Consider the following 681-nt stretch of genomic DNA (forward strand, 5'->3'; position numbering starts at 1 on the left):
GGTGTGCGACTGACAAGGCCGCAGGGATGCTGGGGCAGCGGGAGAGGGGAGGCAGGGTCGGAGAAGTCCTCATTTCCTGGCTTTCCTTTTCTGATTGGCTTTAGGAACAAGCCAGAGGTGCCCCTCCCGCCCCCCAAATAGCAGAGAGGATAGGGCAGGAAAGTGAAAGATAGGGAGCGAGGGGTCGGGGTGGCAAAATGAGTTTTCCTAATTCCTCCTCCATCGAAAAGTTGCAATTGAAATCTGTTTAACTCGTTCCAATCCTAATAGAAGTGGAAGGGAGAAATCCTTCTCAAATGCAACACAAACCCATCCGAAAGGTGCTGACAGTGGAGTAGGGTCAGGGCTCGTGGATGCTTCCCACTGCATGGTAAGGACGGATGTCACCTTCTAAAGGAATCCCCAAGTACCAGAAAGAAGCGGCCCTCTTTCCACCCAACCGTTCCCCAGGTGCCCGACCCCTCTGCGCTTACCGGGCCGTGGCCGCCGCCCAGGTCTCTGGCGAAGTTGCGGACGTGAGCCATGTACTGGGCGAACTTCTCCTGGTACCTGCGGGCCGAGAGCTGCACCTCGCCCTGCAGCGCCCAGAGCTGCGCCAGCAGCGCCTTCTCGCGCCGCCTCCAGGCGAGGACTCGCGGCCGGGGCCCCCGCCCGCTGCCGCCGCGGACGCCCGGGGTTGGG

General features: G+C 60.6%; 1 protein-coding gene across 1 annotated transcript in view; it reads right to left on the reverse strand.

The window, feature by feature from the left end:
• Positions 1-207: 207 nt before the first annotated feature.
• Positions 208-681, reverse strand: part of LOC121039022 (PDZ domain-containing RING finger protein 4-like) — a 71,330-nt gene continuing 70,856 nt past the window's right edge. Inside the window, exons 5-6 of the mRNA XM_040489032.1 lie at positions 474-654; positions 208-390 (exon numbers count right to left, since the gene is read on the reverse strand). Of these exons, the coding sequence (XP_040344966.1) occupies positions 208-390; positions 474-654 (364 nt within the window). The remainder of the gene's footprint in view (positions 391-473; positions 655-681) is intronic.

Source organism: Herpailurus yagouaroundi, unplaced genomic scaffold (genome assembly GCF_014898765.1).
Source record: "Herpailurus yagouaroundi ecotype Mexico unplaced genomic scaffold, PumYag 166, whole genome shotgun sequence".
In the NCBI taxonomy this organism is placed as follows: Eukaryota; Metazoa; Chordata; class Mammalia; order Carnivora; family Felidae; genus Herpailurus; species Herpailurus yagouaroundi.